Consider the following 21109-nt stretch of genomic DNA (forward strand, 5'->3'; position numbering starts at 1 on the left):
GATAACCTTGTCCTCTGCACAAATGTACCATGCTTCCTACGTCGCTCATAGGGATTTTCAAAGCAAAGACATGTTCAAACACGTTTCATCCTGTTGACAGCAGGGGAGAACAACCCCATGAGTCACCTTTCTACAGTAACTCCCTGCCTATATTTGTCTTTCCTTGTTACTAATTGGCTCAGAGGTCATTACTGGATAGCTCTGTTTAACTGTGATGGGAAGACTGGTCACTGTTACACAATGCTGATCCACTCACAGAATTGAATGTGAATTGTGGGCAGTTGTTGCTAAATTTGGGTTTTTAAAATTGAAGTTACTAAAAGTGTAAATGGAAGGAGAATTCAGCCAAGGTAATATTTTGAATAATTCTAGTAGAAATAAATGTTTGCCTAAACGTCTGACCTGATCCTACAAACACTTGTGTTTTTTTTGTCTGCATGTTTGTATATGATTAAAAAATTAATTGCCTGTACAAAGGTGAGCAGTTAGTTGGCTGTTCATGCAATCAAGAACTGGTTCCTGTATTATGAGCTCTACTTAACAGTGATGATGCTTAATATAGCCAAAACTGGAACCAAACGTTTATTAAGGCTATTGCTTAATCTTTATCCAAATTGATTATAGAAGGTTCTTAACATATTTTGGATAAGTTACAGGAATTGGTTTACAGACTAATTTTCCTCACACAAAGTAAAAATTCCATATATATTTGAAGTTGCATAATAAATACTTCCAGCTGCAGCCTTTTTTTCTTCTACCAGTTGTAAAGAAAACAATTTCAAAATAGCCTGTGGAATATGCTACAAACACAAAATGTATACAGATACTTAGATCGAAAGAGATATTGTGGCATTTATATTTAGGCTTTTTTAGCATTTTATTTTATGCTGACAACAACCCATTCCCTTCTCCTCCCTTCTGCAGAATCCACATGCCTCTCAGTGGAAGGATCCAGCCTTAAGTCAGCTGATTTGCTTTTGCCGGGAAAGCCGCTACATGGATCAGTGGGTCCCAGTGATTAACCTTCCTGAACGGTGACAGCATATGGATGAAGCTGAACTGAACAGAAAAATTGCACTGAAGTTTCAAAATACTTTAGTAGTTTGTTCAGGAAGTAATTTCCCAGCCTCTGACACAAGGATTACAGTAACTGATGTCAAGTGTTGGTTGAGGTTGAACCACATGTTGTGCGAAACTGAAGGACATTTGACTTTGCTGTTGAAAGATGATGGACCCAAAGCAGAGCTATGTTGAGGGAGCAATAGGAAGTCATTGGAGGAAGTTGGAGCGCTGCAAGAAGGCTGAGAAAATAGTGTGGCAGAGTTCCTTTAAGAACACACCAAATGCGCTTTGTTGGCGTTTCAAAAGAGCAACTTTTTGTTTCTGTTTTTAAATACCTTTCACTTGTAAGAGCTAAAAGGGTTAATTACTCTTAAAACTATCTCCTTTGTTTCAATATGCTGATTTCTTAAGTTTTTATTCTATGAAATATTAAGTTATTTTATGATATCAATGAAAGGTTTATTTATGCTAGGGATTTTCAAGAGCATCCTGCTTGCACAACTTGTATTAAAATGTTTGAACTGCTACCTTTTAATAAATTGTTTGAAATTGGACTATGTTCACTGAAATAAAAATTTAAAAGCTATGGCAAATCAGTATTGTTGCTTTTGTGACAGAGAGCACAAGAAGTTGGTTTTGGAAAAGCAGTTCTTAGAAAACTGATTATTACAAAAATGGGATCATGCTGATCTAGGATCAAGCCTCTAGGATACTGCACACAGAGGTGGAGAGTGTACAAAACTTGGTTGGAAAGGACCTTGATATCAGTTGGAAAGGGCCTTAGCTGGATGACCACTCCCGCGCTGGAGATGAACAATTAATAAAAAAATAAATGAAAAGGAACAAATTGTGTAGACACGGGGAGAAATTGTTACTACCTGCGTCCCACAAAATAGCCAGATGTGCTTCTGACAGACTTCTCAATCATATACTTTCTATGCAATCATAGCACACACATTAACTATTTTAAGGAAATGTATATTTTCTCAGATAGCAAGTCTTCAGGCCGAGTATTTGGAAAAAATGATAAAAGTAACATCAAGGAAAAATGTGTTGCATGGAACAAATGCACATTTCTGATATAGAAGGAAAGGATCTAAATATCTATAAAGGGTAATTTGTTCTCATTTGAACAGCTTCAAGTTTGATAATCAACAAATCAAATGGCAATTTTTCTCTGTATGCCTCCTAGTTGAGTGATATTTGAAAAAAGTGCAACCTGATTCAGGGCACAATCCAACTCATATTTACGCTGGGCTGAGGGAGTTGGATACGGCGGACCCTCAGCTAAGTGACCAGGCTTTTGCCTCTGCTGGCAGAAGCCCTTCGCCACGGCTCAGCAACAGCGGACCTGCAGCTCTGCCAGCTCAGCCTGGGGACTGCACAGGAAGCCCAGTGGAAGGGGTGCCAGTAGAAGCCAGTGTAGGGCCTGAAAAAGGGGCATTATGGTTGCATGTTGGAGGAAGGGCTAGGGGGGGACTTGCTCGATATCCAACTCCCATTTGGAAAGCTCCTGTAGGTTCCAATCCGAGCCAAAGTTTCGCCAAGGAAAAGGCCAGTCCAAGAAAATAATTCTACTGGAAGTCAATGAGGAGTGCTTACTCGCTGATAGGGGTATTTGTGAAAGTCGCCTTTGTCTGTTCTGTTCCTGTGCACAACTCCTGGCTAAGCCAACTGTCAGCCGACCTAGTGGCTCCTGATCAGCAAATGGATGCTGTGGCCCTTCCCGGCAGCGGCACCCCTTCCAACAGCTTCCCATGAGTTGAATTGCTCTGCAAGTGTCTAAATTAAAGTCAATGGGACTGTTTTATGTCACATAAATGTTCATAGGGATCAGGCCAGTTTAAAATCATACCCATAACTGCATATATTTTCATATTTATAGGCTGTTTAAGGAGCCATTGAATTGCTTGCAGCATTACGCACATGAGATATGCTCTGAAGAAGGCATAGCCTAAATATATACACAAGACAGACAAAAGCAAGGCAAACTCTGTTTACTCTGCCGAAGTTCATGAAAGTAAATGGAAATATTCTGGAACAAAGGGTTTAAGAACAAGCATGCAAAAAGATCAAACAATACTAGGGTTGGAAAACGATGAGAAATCACAGCATATTGTGAAGATTGGTGGGCAGGAAGTCAAATTAACAAAGCTTTCTCTGGGTATAAGCACTTAAGGGGGCTTTACAGTATCAACATTTCTAAAAACAACAGATGTTCTTAATATTGAATCCCAGACCAGAGATGGCACAAGGCATTTTGGTGTCTGAGGTAAAAAATGCAAGTAGCAACCCCCCATGGTAAAAATATAAAACAATAATTTGTGATTCTGTAATCTGCTATCTCTTGCAAACTGCCTACATTGACTAATTATTATTTATTTCTTGGTTGCTTTTCTTACCCAGGTGACCTAAAGCAACTTAGTTAAGCACTAGCTTTAGTAATGGTAGAGCTGACCTGTACCAGATGCCTTAAAGGAAAAGTGCTTACCTTGTGGTATATGCCCAGAGGACATCGCCAGATCTTTGTGTTTTCCTGTCCTGTGGCAACTACAATTAGCAATAGTATACACCAGGAATGAGGAACCTGTGGTCCTGCAGATGTTGTTGGGACTCCCAACAGCCACAGCCAGCATTGCCTATAGTCAGGTATGATGGGAGTTGCAGTCTATCAACAGCTGGAGGACTCACAGGTTCCCCACTGCTGCTGTACATGGGACATAGAGAAGTAGCTCAACTGTGCAAATCTTTCTCGGGCACACTTTTGGTAAGAGAGGATCTCATCTGAGTGACTCTTACACTGATACAATGGAGTTCGTTACCATACTATAGTTTTACAGGTTCCAATGCTGCACCACACAAGAAAGTTATACAGCACAAAAGACAGAACTGGGTGTAGCATATGTTGTTGTGAACATGGTCAGCACCCAAGACTGTTTTTACTAGTAGCCCTCATTGCAGAGAGCAAAGAAAGCGTTAGTGATAAGTCAAAAAACATAATTAAGAAAGAACTAGAAAATGGAAATAAAAAACAAACATCACTAATCATTACCCAACGGTAGCTACTCTTGATGGAAAGCAAGAAGTTAAAATGCAGTACAGCACAAAGAACAGAAGTTTAGCAATGCAAGAAACCATGCCATTATTTGAAATATGACACTGTCCCTTGAAACCTTGAATTGCTGCTTTGCATGCAATTTTAAGTGTCAGTTTGACACAAAAATATATACAATTAAGGCTTACTGGGCTTCAAAAATATTTTGCACTGTACTTTAATATTACAAATGTAGAGGCAAAAATGCCTCTCATTAACATAATAATTCCAAACTTTTTTTTAAAAGCTGATAGTAAGCAGGAGTGCTATTACTTCAAGGATTGCTGGTATGGAATGCTGCATGCCTGAATGAAATGAATGGAGACTGTTCAGCAGCAATGCCAGATGGATGGAACCAGATGGTCAAGAATCCTGCAGGCAGTTAAAGATCTGTGACTAACTGCTGACGAAACTGCAGCTAAAGTATGTGTGTAGCTGCAAAAACTCGAAACTAGTTTGCTAAGTCATCACTTGAAACTGCTGGAATGAAAACCTGAAAGATATCAGTCCCAACCATCTTATCCTCGCTGTGCACAACACTGGAGCTCCATGCTAGAAATGCTGCCAGTGGAAAATGCCCTGGATCTATTTACAGACATCTCTCATTGTGCCATGCAGTGTTGCTTGGAACACCTTAAAACTGTGTCCACATCATATATCCCAGTGGTACACTTTATGCAGTCACTAGATACAAAAAACAAAAGGTGGTATTTAATGCTAGTTCTACCCAGAGTAGACCACTGAAGTTAATAGACATAACTAACTTAGGGTCATGAATTTCAATGGTTCAACTCTGAACAGGACTTATTTCACCGCAAGCCAAATATTCAATAGCCAGAGGAGAACCAAGAGGAAGGCCAAATAACACAAGTTGCTTTTTCAGAAGACTCTTGCATCTTCTTTATTTATCCCAACTCCCTCCTGAATCTTCTTTATTTATCCCAACTCCCTCCTGCTTTCACACACAAAGAGCAACTGTTCATTTGCCCATAGTCAGAGTTGCCTCCTACTGCCAAAAAAGTCGGTGAAAGGGTGTACTAACTTAATAACCATTTTTGCTTAACAGGTTGCAGCAGTATTCTTCATACAGAAACAGTATGAACAACGTAGGAAGGAGCCTCTGTAAGCTGCAGACTGCCAAATGCAGGTGAACCGCCACCATGTATTGGGGAAAGCAATATATAAAGTCTACAACCTTTGATAGTGAACACCAAGTATTCCATTCCACTGATTGCAACTGCTGCTCAGATATTCATAACCCATTCTTTTTTGCTGGACCAGAGGCAGGGCACACTGAGCAGAACAAACAGTAACAGTAGGAAAATTCTCTTATAGGTTGGATGACTATTATCTTAATGATTATATCTTGGCCAACAGGTAGTGTTTCAAAGCTGGTATCAGGTGGACTATCAAGAGTAAGGAGTGGAACTGAAGTAAGATGGAAGATATCCAAGTGGCAATAAGTATTCTCTTTTACTCACCCCTAATGATCACCTCTCAGAGGAAGTGTTTGTTGCTAAGGATTTCATCTCTTCACAAACCAAGTGGGCAACAAACATACAGAGGCATAGAAGTTCCACATCCACAGTGCCATGTAGACCACAAATAAGGCTTTCAGCAGCAACAACTACCAGTGGGGAATCAGCTGTTCTTTTGTGGGGTTGTCACCTTTATCTTTCCAGGGCTCCTGTGACTTCACATGACAGACAACAGTGTACAAGGAAGGTACCATGATATCCAGTACAGGGAGGCAGTGACAGGGAAAGTTGTACCTGTTGCTTCTTTGTCATGCAGCTTCCTCAGGTACAGGGGCCTTGCAGAAACCGGGAAGTGGCAATCCCATTCCTCTGTGGTGCTGTCAGAGCTCACTCCACTGACATTGTTTAATAAAAACTGACTGAGTCAGATGCATTTCTGGATGGCAGCCCGCACCTCCCACTTGTTCTTCACTGTAACAGTTCATGTTAGGTACACAGAATGGTGCATTCACAACCTCCAGGTGGTGCATCTGTATGTCGTCTATGACCTTCCCGTTGGAACATTCATAAAGAATGTAAATGTGGAGGTCCTTGCAGCTCAGTGTCTCCCTGAACAAAGCAATCAGACTGCAAAACATGAAGGTGATGGATGGATAACAAGGCAGGCTGGGACCATAACTGGCAAACACTGACAATCAATCTAATGAACATGACAGAGAGAGTTGACTGGGTGGGATGAAGAGGGCTGGGGAAAATGAAAGTCAACTTAAGAACAGGTCAAACCATGAATTAGAATGGTTGGTATATAGACCAATATCCTCATTCAGATAACTGTCTGACCCACTCATTCCTGAGAATTACTTTCATTTTACCCTAGCCTTTTTTATTCCGCCCAGTCATTTCTCCTTCATTTTATTTATTTATTTATTTATTAAATTTATATACCGCCCGACTAGCGATAGCTCTCTGGGCGGTGAACATAAAATAGTATACAAATACAATGAATAACAAAATAATATTAAAATACAATCAACAATACAATAAACATTTTTAAAATTAGATCAATGTAACTTAAAATGCTTCAGAGAATAGGAAGGTTTTGACCTGGCGCCGGAAGGAGAGCAGAGTCGGCGCCAGGCGTACTTCCTCAGGGAGACTGTTCCATAGTTCGGGGGCCACCACTGAGAAGGCCCTAGATCTTGTCATCACCCTCCGGGCCTCCCTGTGAGTTGGAACCCGGAGGAGGGCCTTCGTAGCAGAACGTAGTGCACGGGCCGGTTCATATCGGAAGAGGCGTTCCGCAAGGTATCGTGGTCCCGCACCGTATAAGGCTTTATAGGTTAATACCAACACTTTGAATCTAGCCCTGAAACATATTGGCAACCAGTGCAAGCTGGCCAGAACAGGTGTTATATGCTCGGACCGCTTGGTCCTTGTCAGCAATCTGGCCGCCGCATTTTGCACTAGTTGTAGCTTCCGAACTGTCTTCAAAGGTAGCCCTACGTAAAGTGCATTACAGTAATCCAAACGTGAGGTTACCAGAGCATGTACCACTGATGTAAGGTCCTCTTTACTCAAATAGGGACGTAGCTGGGCTACCAACCGAAGTTGGTAAAACGCATTCCTAACCACCGAGGCTACTTGAGCCTCAAGTGAGAGGGAAGAGTCTAAAAAGACTCCCAGACTAGGAACCCGGTCCTTTAGGGGGAGTGTAACCCCGTCCAGGACAGGGTATATATCCACCATCCGATCAGAGAACCCGTCCACCAACAGCATCTCAGTCTTGTCTGGATTGAGCTTCAGTTTGTTAACTCTCATCCAGTCCATTGTCGAGGCCAGGCAACGGTTCAGCAAATCGACAGCCTCACCTGAAGAAGATGAAAAGGAGAAGTAGAGCTGCGTGTCATCAGCATACTGATGACAACGCACTCCAAAACTCCTGATGACCTCTCCCAACGGCTTCATGTAGATATTAAAAAGCAGGGGGGACAAAACTGACCCCTGCGGGACCCCATATTGGAGAGCCCGCGGTGTCGAGCAATGTTCCCCAAGCACTACCTTCTGGAGACGACCCGCCAAGTAGGAGCGGAACCACTGCCAAGCAGTACCTCCAACTCCCAACTCCGCGAGCCTCTCCAGAAGGATACCATGGTCGATGGTATCAAAAGCCACTGAGAGATCAAGGAGAATCAACAGAGTTACACTCCCTCTGTCTCTTTCCCGACATAGGTCATCGTACAGGGCGACCAAGGCTGTCTCAGTGCCAAAACCGGGCCTAAAACCCGATTGAAATGGATCTAGATAATCAGTTTCATCCAATAGCGCCTGGAGCTGGCCAGCAACCACCCGTTCCAAGACCTTGCCCAGGAATGGAACATTCGCCACTGGCCTGTAGCTGTTAAAATTGTCTGGGTCCAAGGAAGGCTTTTTCAGGAGTGGTCTCACCACTGCCTCTTTCAGACAGCCCGGGACCACTCCCTCTCGTAAAGAGGCATTTATCACTTCCTTGGCCCAGCTACCTGTTCCATTCCTGCTAGTTTTTATCAGCCAGGAGGGGCAAGGATCCAGTACCGAAGTGGTTGCACGTACCTGTCCAAGCTCCTTGTCCACGTCCTCGAGTTGAACCAACTGAAGCTCATCCAACAAAACAGGACAAGACTGTGCTCCGGACACCTCACTAGGATCTACTGCTATAACTTGAGCGTCTAGGTCCCGGCGGATACATGAGATCTTATTCTGGAAGTGATCGGCAAACTGATTACAGCGGGCCTCCGATGATTCCACCGTGTCCGGAGGGTTTGAATGGAGAAGCCCCCGGACAACTCGAAAGAACTCCGCTGGGCGGCAAAGAGATGATTTAATAGTGGCAGCAAAATGATGTTTTTTAGCTGCCTTCACTGCTCCTACATAGAGCTTAGTCGAAGCACTAACCAGCGCATAATTGTATCCGTCGGGAGTTCGTCTCCATTTCCGCTCAAGCCTCCTCCTATCTTGCTTCATCGCTCTCAGCTCCGGAGTATACCATGGAGCTGTATGAGCTCTACACAGGAGAGGGCGTGCAGGAGCGATCGTGTTTACAGCCCGGGTCATCTCCGTATTCCACAGAGCGACCAGGGCTTCAGCAAAGCCCTACTTTCGGGTACATGGGTTGCAAATATGGCTCTTTCTTCTGGGAGTCTGCAGCAAGGGACTGACCCTGAAGCATGTGCACTAAGGAACAGACGCTTGCTTCCCTTTGGCCGAAAGGATTGTGGGATTTGAACCAACAACCTCATGGATACAAAATAAGAGAGTGACAGGTCAAATTTGTAGAAGTCCATGGAACATAGGGTTTGAACTCACAGCTTCACAGGCCTTCTTTGGCAAAAGTATCATGCTTAACACACAACACTACATTCCCTAGCCCTCCCAACTGATAAATTATAGCACAATGTGTTACATTAGGAGTGTCAGAATGTGATGCTATTCTCACGGACAGGTAGCACAAGCATAACTGAAGTCAACTGAATTACAATGAAAAACAGAAAACAGTATGAAAAGAAGTGATGTTTAATTAAAGTGTTTCATATCCATGGTACTAAATATATTAGTTGTGAACAAGTAATTACAGGGTTTTTTAAAATCCTTCTAATGGCGACAGGAAGCCTTTCAATAAAAGATCAGATTGTATGCAGATGCACAATGTATGCAAGCTTATTAGAGGTTGATTGCTTGTGAAAGGCAAAAAACAAATTAGCTCTATTAAAGGAATTTTACAAATCCCCACCCACCCAAAAGGCAAGTCATGGTATTCTTGTCAATCAAGGATTACAAAGATAATACAAAACATTATTTTGCAAAAGCAATTCAAAGAAAAACTCAGATAAGTGTGCCTATAAGAACTAAGCAGATTACAATTTTTTAAAAAGGACAAAAAAAAGAAAGAAAGGAAGAAGACCAAGCATTTTCTGGAGTAATCTTTTACTTGTGAGGCATTTCTAATCAAAGCATGAGGATGCAGTGTAGTGGTACAGTTGCTGAAAACTCTTGACAAGTATCATACTCTTTTAACTTCAAAACCTCACAGTGGTCTAGCAGTAATTATTTTGGTTGGTTCAGTTTTCCCTGTTGAATTCTAGTGAGTGCAAATCATCTAAGCATCTAAACTCCATTCACTTCTATGGGAGCCCCATTCAAGTCCCATTGAAACAAATGGAAAATGAGAAGCAGGACTGCATATGAAGGCAGCATTCTCAATGTTTTGCTGTGTGATTATACTATCACTACAAAATCTGCTTTACACAAAAAGAGCAATGTATGCATGATTTGACTCTTCAAGATGATAGTACATTACAGAAGGCTGGAAAAGAGCGATAATGCAATTAGCAGTTACCTAAAATCTGACTGAAGTGACCTGAAGCAGCTAGCTGTCTTTTGGTGTTGAATTTACAGCTGTTGTGACTAAAAACTGTGAATGTTTAAAAACCAATAAAGAAACTGAACAGGGGGTAAGTTTTCAACCCATATGTTTTAGAGTGAAAGTCAAAAGGCATTTCTGAATGCAAAGTTGGCACAATTGTTAATTAAAATTATGTCCCTACAGTTTACATGACACTTTAATACTCTCTTTCAGTTCGTAAAATACTTATGTATAATACAGTTCTAAAGCACTGCTGGTGAAAATATTGGTTGGGATCCAAAGCACCATGAGCAGAAAACAGCTACTAGCATTGTGCTGCAAGGGCTAGCAAGGTAGTTCATAGATTGTTCCAACAGGTAGGTTTCTATAAAAATTCTCTTGCTTCTGCTAATGTAAGTAGAGCCATCTTCTTTAGGTATACCATGTGATCCTATACATTTACTCAGAAATAAGTCCTAGTAGGTTCAATGGTGCTTACTCACAGCACAATCCTACACCTATCTACTCAGAAAAAAGTCTCATTGAGTTTAATGGGGCTTATTCTTAGATTAGTGGGTATAGGATTACGGCCTTAATTTCACTTTTCTTGGGCAACTCTTTAGCATGAGGTGTAAAACAGTGCCTTTCTATGAGCAGAAAACATCTGCCACATGCGGAAGGGCACCTTTGGATCCAACCCATTTTGTCTTGGTGCTGCAACACGTGTACACATCAAACATGTGGAAAAGATTATAAAATACACTTAGGTTATAATAGCATTGGTATCAAGGAAAACAAAACAAATCCAGAAAACAGGGCCAGCACCTAGGAACTCATACCTCTAGACATTCTTCAGGAAAACACGGGGGGATGGAGAGGAGAGATGAAAATAGAAAAGGCGTTGGACACTTGTAATGCAGTATCTATAGTCTTTTCCATCTTTCCTGCAAGTCTTTCTCCTAGTCTGCATGTTTTCTGACAGACAGGAGGGTTTTCCAGCTGGAGGCCTTTCAGCTTCCTAGGTCTGCAAGCTCTGACACTGGCTTTGACAACAGTTAAGCTTTAACACTGCATAAACATTGCACTACATATTTGGGCACCCAAGAATTTGAAGATATTTTAAATAGGTCAAATGTCAAGTTTGATTATCTGATTTTAAAGTTTAAGGATATGACTTACAAATCTCAAGTGAAATGGAAGGTAGATGCAAGGCAGGAAGCAACAGTTCAAATTTCTCACCTGCAGCAGAATGTGTCCAAAGTTATTCTATAAATAAAGCGTACACAGCAGCATTTGCTGGTGACAGTGTAGTGTATGCAACACTTGATTTAATTAAACTATGTAAACTTGTATGTAAGCAATTAAAAATGATTGCAGATATTGAAATAGCATATTCATTTTTATATGAAAGCATCAAATTAATTAATGCATCAAAACTATATATTTTTTAAAAAACACCCTGTTAATTTGATGAGTAAAAACAGTAATAGGTGGCTGTGGGGGTGGAGAGAAGAATAAAATTCCTAGAATCAATTTCATTTTTTGAGGAGCCAGCATCATTTTTAGACAGGCAAGTAGCAATTAGGATTTTTTTCAGCTTTTGGTCTAGCTTTAGGCACAAACACACACCAAGGGAGCAGTCACAGTTGTGCCCATGCAAGTTTTCCTCATTGATGCTGCAACTCTATACTCATCTGGATAAGGCCCACTGGACTCCTGTCTAAGTATTTTGGACTGTGCTGTCAGAGGTTTACTTGGAGTGAATGCCAATTCTGTTACCAGACAGACACAATACTCACATCACATATTAGCTAGGACACAACTTCTGTGCTTTCATGTCTCAGCAGAGCACCGCTTAACAACCATGTAAGACTACACTATTTTTCCCATTGATTTGTAGGTGCTGAATTAGTTCTATGAACAGTTCAATAGATATCGAGATAGCAAGACAGTGCATCCTCATTCAACATACTTTTCAAAAAAATTCATATGTAATAAATCATGATCCAGGTGCATGCTGCACTGACATGACTGATTCAATCCTACCAAGCCTACATAAAATGCAAGTCAACCCATGTCATCACCATGTAATGGTGGATGTGTGAGTCAGCCTTTAGAAAAACAGATTTGTGTATCTCACACGAATCAAAAGCTGCCCATTATCTTAAAATAAACCAAAAAAGAAAAGAAGTTAGTTAGTTTAGAGTGAGAAATTTGGAAGGATTTTCATAAGATTTGATATGAGAAAAGAACCTCATTCCTGGTTTTTAATGAAGTAACCATTAACTAGGTTTCAGACATCAAACAAAATGGCTGCAATGGGTAGCTCAAATAAGGATATTTGCAGTCAAATTACTTAATATTATTAACAAATACGCATTCATTACAAGAGGGCAGACAGAAGCATGGTAAGCAAAATCACTGTGAAAGTTTCTAATTTTCCATTTCCAAAGCTGCCTTTAGAATAAATACACCAATTATAATAAGACATTCTGGTGATTATCAAACACAAGCAGTAAGACAATACTGATGGATTTGTTTCTTACAGGTGATCAATTTTCAATTTAGCTTTTTTAAACAGGGCTACAAGTAATAAAAATGATAAATCTGCCTTATTATCACCATCCATGTCTATTTAATCTTAATTATGCAGCATTAAGACAAATATCTGCAAGAGCTTGATCCTACAATTTCAGGTTAATATATTGCAAAGCACCACTGAATGGGGCAGGCACCTTGCTTTGTTGGCTCTGCAGCCAGGTTCTCAGTGTGTAGTCACAGTGAAGCCAGGTATTTGGGGCTTCTTGTTTTACCTGTCATGGAGCAGATATAACCACTATTAGTTTAAAGGGGGAATTCTAGCTCTTTGCAACAAGGGAACTTTTTATTTAGGCTGGTTGAAAATGGAGGTTTCTGGGTCTTGGTATAGAAACAGCATTGGCTGACTTTGCACTCTGTGCTACTTAGGCTCTGCAAAGGGAATCTAGCCATGTATCTCAGGACCCTTACACATGGAACAACTCCAAACCACAAATGTTTAACACATTCTGTAAATATACAGCTATGGCAGACCACAAAATTAAAAACATTAAAAGGCTGGCAACAAACTGAATGCTGATACATACCTGGGCTTAAAAGAAATCAATACTGTTTCTTTCCACTCAGTATTCCATCAACACATGGAAAGTACACAAATAGTTTAATACAGCTTACATTTATCAGAGATTTACTGATGTGCATTGCTGCAATCCTTCAAGCATTTCTTCAGCACAACCACCATTGATTTCAATAGAAGCAACAGCACCATAGATTGCATCCAGAGTCTCCCACTCCTCTGTAGATATTATTTGGCATTTGATAAATGTGAATTTAGCAATCAAAGTGAAAAAATTGATGCTTACAGAACAATTAGAACAACAGAGAAGTATGTAGGAAAAATAAGGAGAGATTCCTTCTTAAAGCACAATGGAAAAGGAGGAGAAACTTTTGCTTTAGACCCCATTTTCCCAATCTATGTGCTATTTAGTACAGTCTAAATTTCAGAGGAAATGTAAGAAAGGCAGAATCAAAGGTTACAAACATCACCTTTCAAAATTATTCTGAGAACAAGAATTTATCCTAGGTATAAGTCTAGAGGCCCTTAAGACATTGTGAAAAGCTTAAGATATACTTGATGGTAAAAGGCATGAACTGCAGGAATTATCTATAAATGCAGCAATAACGTTTGAAGAGCGTGCTTAAAGAATGCACTTAGGAATATGTGTATATACCTAAACAAACATACGCACACACCCTAGATATAGACACCAATTACATATACATGGATATACACTGGTATAAAATCAAACGTAAATGTAAGCTTGATTAGGACTCTACGCTGGTCTGCCTCACTATTCCGAAAATGAAGCTCAGGCAACTTTGGTCTTGATTGTTCAACCTAACACCTGGAACAGTGAACACTCATTGCACTTCTCAGTAAAACCCAACTCTCTCTCATTCCATAAAAGCCAACAGAATCCAATTCTTAACTATGCTCTTAGAACCATTCCATTTTATAAGAAGTAACCTTTTAACCTTGCATCCCCACTTAGAATGCTATAAAGAAAAGAAACTTTTTAGAAAACTTAAAAGTTCATTTATACACAATATGTAAATGAGTTGCTGTTTTATGCTGTTGGTACCAGGTGACCTTCGGATTACTTCCCTAAGAATCTGCTCGGTTGCAGGGGAGGGTCTTGAAGGCATTTTGTTGCTTTGCCTATAGGATAGTACAGGTCTTTTTATCCTTGAAGGGGTTTTCCGAAGCAGGTATACCCATTAGTAAAGGATCCTTCCTGGCATGCTCCTCACAGTAGCACATTAGATCTGCTGATGCCTTCGACACCTGAGAATTTAAACAAGGTGCAGAACTGTAAATAGTGTCTGAAAGGGGACACAGTAAATATGAAACAGGATGTCAACAACAATCTATGAGCAAAATTCTAGTTAGAATGTCAATTTTATGACATTTTCAAGAAATATTTTTAGTCCCAAATAACCATTATGTTTTGGATTAAAAATTTGTCAAGTAGCAGAAAGCAGTTTGTTTTGATGAGCCTACAAGTATTTAGTGCTCCATTTCCCTAGAATAACATTCCCATGATTGGCACTGTATCTGAAACTAAATGCACCTAAGAACACCTATTCCTTGACAATGGCAAGAGTCACCACTTTCAAGAGACCTACAAACCTTTCCTATATACAGGGGAGTGGTATACACATTTCAGTCGATTTCACCAGTATCTTGCAATCAATATAATTTAGCCTAATCAAACAGGATGAAATACTTTTTCTACTTTACTCTTGATCACCTATTCCTTACACAGACATTTCACATATTTTGATTGTAAATGAATCTTGGTATGCACATGGCAATCATGATGTCATACAAAAGCAATTTCAAATCTTAGTTTACCCATGAACAGATTGGATTGGCTCCTGCAGATGGAAGCATCTCCTGAGTGGAGTTTTGCTCATGAAACTCTTCTGCTGGTACAGGTGGTGGAAGAGATGGTTGGCTTCTGCAGATGCCCTTCTACTATAGTACCCAATGTCACTTCCTACATTGTTCCTGAGGGTTGTGGGAGCCTCTGGAATAGTGTGGGAGGTAGCCCTGGGGACCGCAGCTCCACTTCCACTTCCTTTGCCAGTGGTGGCTCAAAAGCCTTCTATGGATAGAAGGAGCTTTGCAACCGCATTGTTGCTGCACAACAGGAAAAGAGGGGGAGGTGACTTTGCTGTTGGCACAGTGCAAATGCACTGATGGAGCTGAACACACATTTGCAAGGATTTCTCAGGAATAATGGATATTATTATTATTATTATTATTATTATTTAAAAACAGCTTTAGATAAACAGAAATGCCTTGCTTTAAATAGTGGTCACAATATGAATAAGAAATATCTCTTCTTACCTTTATTCTTTCTATAGATGCTTCTATTCTCAACTGCTGAACAGTTCTTCTGGCCTGAGCTATGTTATTTGTTGTACCAGACGTTTTGCTAGACATTTTCAATGAACTCTTTCAAGCACTGTAAAGAAAAGATAACTGGTTGTTTTTCTCAATTAACACCAGGAATGGTTGTTGAGAGAATTCATGTGTTCAATGGATTTTAGACTAAACCAGATAAAAAATATGCTATATGCAGATGACATAGCCTTAATGTTAACAAATCTGCCAACATCTTGCAAGAACCTAAAAATGACAGTAAGAGAATATGGGCAAATATTAGGCTACAACACAAATAAATCTGAATGGATAAGAATTGGTTTAGATGAACAGAAGAAAGGAGATGCAAACTCATAGATGGATATACCATGGCTAGTTAAGCCAGTTAAACATCTAGGAATGAAGATCACACAAGACTTATCACAATTGGTTAAAATTAATTTTGATAGCCTGTTTTGAGAAATTGAGACTGAAATAAAATCTTGGTCTCAATTGCCACTTTCATGGATGGGATGAACAGTGGTTGCAAAGATGAATATATTATCAAAACTGCTATTCCTATTGATCAATATACCATTACAGGTTCCAATAAATATTTTAAAACTATGGAGTAAAATCATACTAGATTTTGTGTGGAATAACCCCCGCCCCATAAAGCAGCTGAGGTTCTGTATAAACCAAATGAACAAGGAGGGATGGGATTACCTAACATAATGGATTATTACCATACAGGAAAATTGCCTGTGATTAAAGAATTACATAATGGATGAGTCGAGATCTTAATGTAGAGTTTGAAAGTCTGACACAATTAAGACATCTAAAAGAAATGCTATGGTACTAAGAACAACATTGGGTTGAAAAGACAGAGAAAACCCCATCAATTTATACAACGCTATCTATTTGGTATAAACACAAAAACAAACTTTCACCAGGGTTTTCACCATTTACATCCATTTTATAATGAATTTACATCTCATATGTGAGGTATGCTTGGTGATTTAACTCAATGCATTTTTCAAACATGGACACAATGCAAGTTCTATTATCAGAAACAGGTGTTAAGTCTTACCATGACAATTGCAAATAGGTTAAGGGCGCAATCCAACTTGCATTTATGTCGGGCTGAGGGGAGTTGGATGTGGCGGATCTTCAGCTGATGCCGCTGTTAAGTCCCTCAGCCCAGCTCAGCCAGGACCCAGCCAGCTCTGCTGAGACCGGCGCAAGTGGAGCCGGCATAAGGCCAGAAAAAGGGGCATGTTGGGAGCGTATCAGGGAGGGGCCAAGGTGAGGGAACTTAGGCCACATCCAACATGTGTTTGGAATGCTCCTGCAGATCCCATCCAGGCAAAAGTTATGCCAGGAAAAAGGTTGGTCTAAGAAAAAAAATGCAACAGAAGTCAATGGAGAGGGTTTATTCCCTGCAGGGGTATTTGAGAGAGCAGGCTTTTACTTCCTGGTCCCTGTGCACAGCTCCTGGCTGAGCCAGCATTCAGCCAACCCAGAGGCTTCTGAATGGCAACTTTACGCTGGCTTCTCTTGCTGCAGCAAAACTTACACCGGCTTCCCCTGAGTTGGACTGGTCTGCCCATTATTGACCACAGGTATTCCAATGCTTCCAAATCCAGGAAGCTGTTTTAAGTATCATAAGAGAATATGGTTCACTAATGAGAAAAAGTAAATTTGAATATTTGATATCCATTGGTACAAATAAAAATATGATAGGAAAGATGATAAATTGATTACAGAAACAAAAAACCCCAAGAAAACGTTTATTTAAAAATGGAATAAAGATGTACAGCAGGAGATGGAAATGGATAAATGGACATGGATACAGACAAAAATCACTCAAAGATTAATATCTACAGACCTAAAAGAAAACCAATTTAAACTTCAATACCAATGGTATGTCACACTGTACAGATTTTTAAAAATATATCAGATAGACATTGACAAATGTGTGTGTGTGTGTGGCAGCCTAAACCATCATCAGTTCTCGACTAGTTGACAACAACAATTTATTATGGTCAAAGACCAATTAAAAAATAAATAAATATATATATACATTAAAAAAAAGAAAAAACATACAATACAGCCTTAAAATTTATAAAACTATACTAATACTATTCGGTCGAAGACCGGCTTTGCACAGTAAACACACTTCCATAAACAGAGTATTAACAATTTAAAGTTGAGATCAGACTTTTCCTGCGGGCTATTGAAGCAACACAAAATCTTGCAACCATGTCAGAGATATAAGGGACACGATCTTCCAGTAAAAGGTACAACTTGTTTTTACCATGGGTGCTGGACCTTATGTTGGAGAGACAAGGGGAGATGAATTGTGATTGGAGGTCGGAGTAGAGGTGACCATGAAGAATAACATGTTCCACCTCCTCCACCGCCCCCGTGTTACAAATGCAAAATCTCTCTAGGCGGGGAACTTTCTTATACCTACCCTCTAGGACTGCAGAAGGCAAGACATTAAATCTGGCCCAGGAAAAAGCCTTCCTATATTTAGGAAGACTTAATGATGACAAATAAGGGGCTACAGCAGGCACTTTTATTCTGGGCCAAATATATGGAAAGGCTGGCAATAAAGACATGTTGTGCTGAAATTCTGTGTCTCTTATACGCTGTGCAAGTAGTTCTTTGGTTTTATAGAAGCCCAAATGGGAAATAACAGATTGGGAAAATCCTAGGGGCTGAAGCTTGTGGAACACTGCCCTCTTCCACAGTGATTGAAACGGATCCTGAAAGATTAAAGGGGCAAGGCCCTGGGGAGCAAAGTTCAGTCTGAGCCACACATTTATTCTATAGATCCAAGCCCTCGACTCAATCAGCAGAGTATCAACCTCATGGCGAAGTGCCACATTTGGAACACAAGTAGGCAGGGCCAAAATACACCTGATGAATTTTGACTGAACACGTTCAAACAAGGCATAATTAGCCAAAGGGCACAACTGTGTGCCATAAAGCATTTGGGGTTAAAGATCGCCATAGCTGCCGGGACATATTGGCCTCCACTTGCAAAATAAAATGAGACAATTGCCCTGATACTTCTCTGGGCACTATCGCTGATATTTTTTAAGTGCGTAGACCAAAGGCCAGATGAATGAAAAATAATGCCCAAATATTTATAGAATGAAACTTGTTCAATCGGGTGATTATTCAAACGCCATTGATGTTTAACTCTCCTGCGAGAGAATATTACAATCTTGATCGTGGTTGATTGTAAGATGTTCTAGATCACAAAAAGCTCCAAGTGTCCGTAGTTGCCGGCGCAAACCCACGCAAGAAAGGGACAGGAGAGCCACGTCATTAGCATACAGAAGTGCTGGCAAAGGTCTACTGGCTAAGTTAGGGGGATGGACATTCTCTCCAGCCAAATGGGAAATTAGTGGATTGATGTAACAGTTGAACAGGGACGGCGCAAGAATGCAACCCTGTTTAACACCATTAATGGTGGGGATTGAAGCAGATAACCCTCCTCCCTGGTTACATCTGACTCTAAGAGAGGTACATTTATACAGACCTTGGATCAAGATGAGAAGCCGGCTTTCCATACCATAGTCCCTCAATCTTTCCCAAAGTCTGTCTCTGGGAATCAGATCAAACACGGCTTTGAAGTCAATGAAAGCCACAAACAGTGCACCTCCAGGGGGGGACACATGTATTTTTCCACTAGATGCTGCAGCACCAGTCCATGATCAAGGGTGGAATGGCCCATCCTGAAGCCAGCTTGCTTCTCTACTAAAATCTTGTTCGCCTCAAGCCAGTCATGAAATTTATCAAGAAGATGGGCAGCATAAAGCTTGCTAATTATGCTTAATAAGCTAATCGGGCGATAGTTAGCAGGGTCCTGGTGGTTCCCTTTTTTAAAAAGGGGAATAACAATCGCCTGTTTCCAGTCTACTGGTATATATGCTGTTCTGTCAATATGGGTAAAAAGTGCAGCCAGTAGTGGGGCCCACCAATCTGCATTCTCTTTAAGGAGTTCAGGAGGCACATTATTGCTTCCGGGGGCCTTACCTGCTTTAAGTTTGTCAATAAGAGACACAATTTCTGCAACTGAGACCGGGGGCCACTCTGGAAGCGAATCTAAGTAAGACAAATCATCCTTTACCTGATCTTTGGGCAATGACTTAGCAAATATTGAGCCAAAATGAGCTTCCCAGACCTTAGGGGGAATGTGAAAATTCCTGTTCCCAGCGACTGCTTGGCCACCCCTGGCCACCAATTTCCAAAATATGCATTGATCACCCGTTCTAACTGCTTTCAGCAGGTTTTCCCAATCCTCCCTTTTAGCATTTAATTTCTTTTTTTTTGACTAAAGCTTTATAACTTCTTTTAGACTCGAAGTAATCCTCAGACAGAAGAGGAGTTTTTAAAGATCTGTACTCCCGATATTTGTCCCTTAATACCTTCCTTAACATAATGCATTCTTTATCAAACCAGGGTTTGGAGTGATCTGGGAGGGACCTTGGACTGTTGAACCATTTTGGAGCTAAAAATTGGCGGATAGAAAGAATAAATTTTTGGAAACAATCAATTGCCAAAACGGAAGACTGAGTGGATATTACATCATTACGGTACGATTGGGCCAGCTCAGACTGTAAAATTTTTTTCATATTAGAACCCAGACTCGGGGACCATTTTAATCGAGCACATCTAAACTCTGCCAAAAGATTCAACATTGGTTCATTCTTTTCGAGAAATACATGGTCGCTCAGGTTTAAAACCAGGTGCAATGGGAGGTGATCACTGTCCCCCCTCGCGCCTACCTCAAAAAAGTCCACACAATTAACAAGCTTGTAAGACAACATGGCGTAATTAATCGTTGAAGCGCCACGGTTGGATAGGAAGGTAAATTCGCCCTGATAGTCACCCCCTGTACAGCCATTAAGAACTATAAGATCTAAAGAATGAGTCAGATGGGTAAGACAGAGCCCTGCAAAATTGCATTTATGATCTTTTGATTGTCTCTGTGGAAGAGGGTGCTCCGACTCCTCTTCAGGTGGCAATAAATGAAAATGGGCATAAAACTCATCATTATTAGCTCCTAACCTAGCATTAAAATCGCCAGCAATCAATGCTAGGGCTTTGGGGTGCTCATTTAGGAGTTTTTCGATAAACTTCTCCAGTTTAGACCATATGGCTCTGATTTCATATTTCTTAGTTAAAGGGGGAATATACACATTGATTATCAACAAGGAGGTGGCAGGAAACCTATACAAAACTGCCAATGCTAAATTTTCCAGCAAACCAACATTTAAAGAGGTTGCTACGAGCCCAGTTGAAGCCGAAATTAAGAGACCCCCTTTCGGACGTCCTCCAGCTGAGCTAAGCGCAGCTGGAAGCGAGTGGGTCTGAAAGTCGCTCAATAAAATTTCCTCTTTACTCCAAGTTTCCTGTAAAAGAATAATATCAAAACCTCGGATATGCCTAATGAACTCAGGATCCTTAGACTTGTTGGCCCACCCAGCCACATTCCAGGATAGTAAAGTGAGCTGGGAAGAGCTGTGTTCAATATTTGTAATAGACAAAGACTTGATCCCTGAATGAAGTCAGTTAGGCTCTTTGGTAAGTGTCGAGACTGACAAAGGGGAAGT

The 21109-nt window shown here is 40.6% G+C and overlaps 2 protein-coding genes across 5 annotated transcripts in view; one reads left to right on the forward strand and one right to left on the reverse strand.

The window, feature by feature from the left end:
• The window catches only part of GADD45A (growth arrest and DNA damage inducible alpha), a 49331-nt gene extending 47704 nt beyond the window's left edge, over window positions 1–1627 (forward strand). For 2 of the 3 annotated variants that reach the window (XM_061633384.1, XM_061633385.1), the window contains exon 4: window positions 925–1627. In XM_061633384.1, the coding sequence (XP_061489368.1) occupies window positions 925–1038 (114 nt within the window). In that variant the 3' untranslated portion in view covers window positions 1039–1627. The remainder of the gene's footprint in view (window positions 1–924) is intronic. The other variant, XM_061633382.1, reaches the window with a different exon arrangement.
• Window positions 1628–9167: 7540 nt separating this feature from the next.
• The window catches only part of GNG12 (G protein subunit gamma 12), a 62576-nt gene continuing 50634 nt past the window's right edge, over window positions 9168–21109 (reverse strand). For both annotated transcript variants that reach the window (XM_061633387.1, XM_061633386.1), the window contains 2 exons: window positions 15465–15582; window positions 9168–14396 (listed from right to left, as the gene is read on the reverse strand). In XM_061633387.1, coding sequence (XP_061489371.1) covers window positions 14271–14396; window positions 15465–15560 — 222 coding nt within the window. In that variant the 5' untranslated portion in view covers window positions 15561–15582 and the 3' untranslated portion in view covers window positions 9168–14270. The remainder of the gene's footprint in view (window positions 14397–15464; window positions 15583–21109) is intronic.

This window comes from Rhineura floridana, chromosome 6 (assembly GCF_030035675.1).
Source record: "Rhineura floridana isolate rRhiFlo1 chromosome 6, rRhiFlo1.hap2, whole genome shotgun sequence".
NCBI classification, from domain to species: Eukaryota; Metazoa; Chordata; class Lepidosauria; order Squamata; family Rhineuridae; genus Rhineura; species Rhineura floridana.